Genomic DNA, 2,730 nt, shown 5'->3' with positions numbered 1-2,730 from the left:
ACATGCAAAGTGAAACACTTTTTGACCTTCCTCCTCTGCAAAGGGGTAAAATGGGGGGTATTTTTTATATCCCTTCTTTTGAGCTTTTCTTGTTCTTTGTACTTTTGCAACATTTATTTTTGTGAGTTTTTTCCCATTTCCATTGTTGTAGTCATTATATGTATTGTCTCTGTTTATGTCACTGCACCAGTTTATGTAGTTTTTTTCATGCTTCTCTGTATTCACATATTTATCCTTTCTTATGTCACACTATTATTTCATCACATTTTTACACCAAAATTTGTTTAGCCATTCCCCAAATAATGGGCATGTATTTTGCTTCCAATTCTTTACTATCAAAAAAAAGTGCTGCTATAAATATTTTGATGCATATTTTTTCCTATCAATAGTCTCCTAGTAGTAAAATATTTGAGTCAAAGGATATTGACACTCTAGTTACTTTATTTGAAAATTCCAAATTACTTTCCAAAATGCTTGTATTGACTCATAGTTCTATCAATAACATTCTAATGTGCCCATCTTCCCACAATCCTTCCACCATTAACTTTTCCTATCTTCCTATATTTTGGCATCTTGGTCCATTTTCAGGGTGGAACATGATGTTTTGAGGTGTTTTCTTATTAATAGTGTGTTAGAGAATTCTTTCATATTCCCTAAGAGATAAGTGGTCAAATGATATGATCAAACCATCGTCAAAACAATTTCAAACTATTAATAACCATATGAAAGAATGCTCTATCTCCCATTTGTGGATCACTGAAAAGAAAAAAAAATCCCTTTGAGGAACATTTCAAAGACTGTCTCAGGAGGTTTGTGTTCAGCACCACTTGTGAGCCCTCTCACTGTGTCACCCAGAGCACAGAAGTACACAGCTGCATCTTCCTCTTGGACATGAAGCTTCCTCAGATGGTAGGAGGTTTCATCCTTGTTGAGGTTGGCCTGAAAGCCTTTGTTGCTTTCCTGTGAAGTATGTCTCAGGAGGACTTGAAGCTCTTGGTTGGGATACTGGACATACCAGAGGAGAAAAGGGCTCCCAGAATAGGAATAAGTGCATTTCAACTCCACTGGGGACCCTTCAGAGACAGAGACTTGGTCTTCAGGCTGAGTCACTGACTGTGCTTCTGTTGTTCCTATTGAAAATAAAAATAAAAATAAAAAAGGAAATCATTATATAGTTCAATCAAAAATGGTTCAAAGAAGATTCTAAATGGAACAATGAAAATGAGTAGAATACAGTGTTACTCACTAGGTATGAATAGCATCACAAGGGCGAGAATGGGCATAAAGGTCATGGCTCACCAGGATGAAGCTGGGGTTCCTCTCTTATTGGGGGGTAGGTGGGTCAGTGGGACTAAAGAGATTGGTCACTTCAAGGAAGAAAAAGTCCTCCCTGTGAATTTCCAAAAGCAGGCTATCCTTCAGTGAGTCTGCTCACTTTCTGGCTGCTGATTCCATTGAGCTGACACTGCTTCAAGAGTTGTTTCAGTCTGAGCGTCTTGAGAGCTGTGGGCACCAGGGCTGGAAGTAAGGGGAGGGCATGTTACTGTGCTTCATTTTCAGAAGTGACTGTCTCAACTTGTGCAGCATTGCCCTCTGGAGGCCAATCACAGAAGCATGGAGCACATGTGAATGCTCAAAGCCTCCCTAAAGCCCCTGTCCCACCTGTGCTGTTTGCAAATGGTAAAGTCATGGCTATGAACTCTACTACTTTCCATAGGCTCCTCTGTAATGCAGATCTTGGGTAAGCTAGAATGTCACTGAAAAGTGCTTAGAACATTCCTGGGATATTGTAAGGAAATACTACAGTATCCATCTGTTTTGCGTCTTATTTGTTCTACAATTCCTAGCTGTGTCTGTTATGTCCCATTAGGGCTCATTTCTTATAAACTTGAGAGAGCTAATACTATTAAATGGCCATCCAAGATTTTTTTTTTTGATGACTGAAAGAGTGCAGTAACAGCAAGTCTTTGCTGATTCCACACCAAATTCCAAAGCAGTCTTTTCTTTCCTTTTCTTTTTTTTCTTTTTTTTTTCTTTTTTTGCCACTTCCTAGTGATCCAAGGTATAGAACAAGGCACTTCTGATACAAAAGGTATTTGGCACTTTGCCTCTCTGAGATGTTCAGCATTGACACTGAAGCAAGGAGGGTCATCTGATATCTTAGCACATTGCTAAGAGTTAGTAAAGGGGTGCTCTGTGGTAGGAAAGAGGAAAACATGTTAGATTTGGAGTTAGAGGACCTGGGTTCAAATCTGTACTCTGAAACTACAATCATAACCCAAGGCAAGCCATTTAACCTCTCTAGATCTCAGTTTCCTCATCTATAAAATAAGGGAGTTAGACTAGTTAGTCTCTGTCCCCTCTAATCACAAATAAATACAAAAATTATAAATAAAGATTAACCAATACCATTCATGAGATCTTTTCCATTGGCACTTTTCTAAAAGAATATGGTTAACAACTATCTTCCTGACTAGGTACTTCTTTGGATGTCCCCACAATTATATTTAATTAATTAAATGTTTACTAAACATCTATTATGCAGATCACTCTGTTTCCTGCTGGGGATAATACAAATTTAGTCAAAGTAGTGTCTCAGGTCTTATAGAATATGCAATCTACAAAGAAGAGAAGGTGCACATGCAAATTCCAATATACAATAATCCTCCATGGGATCACTATGCCCAATATATTATGACAAATAAGAAGCTACTATAAAGTGTATTAAAG

The 2,730-nt window shown here is 37.9% G+C and overlaps 1 gene segment (V, D, J or C); it reads right to left on the bottom strand.

Moving 5' to 3' along the window:
* Positions 1 to 753: 753 nt before the first annotated feature.
* On the bottom strand, positions 754 to 1,486 carry LOC114028751. The segment is given in 2 exon segments: positions 754 to 1,130; positions 1,247 to 1,486. Coding segments are annotated over 2 exon segments (423 nt in total).
* Positions 1,487 to 2,730: the final 1,244 nt, after the last annotated feature.

The sequence above is a fragment of the Vombatus ursinus genome, unplaced genomic scaffold (assembly GCF_900497805.2).
Source record: "Vombatus ursinus unplaced genomic scaffold, bare-nosed wombat genome assembly UNPS02014894.1, whole genome shotgun sequence".
NCBI lineage: Eukaryota > Metazoa > Chordata > Mammalia > Diprotodontia > Vombatidae > Vombatus > Vombatus ursinus.
This window is presented reverse-complemented; position numbering and strand designations above follow the sequence as displayed.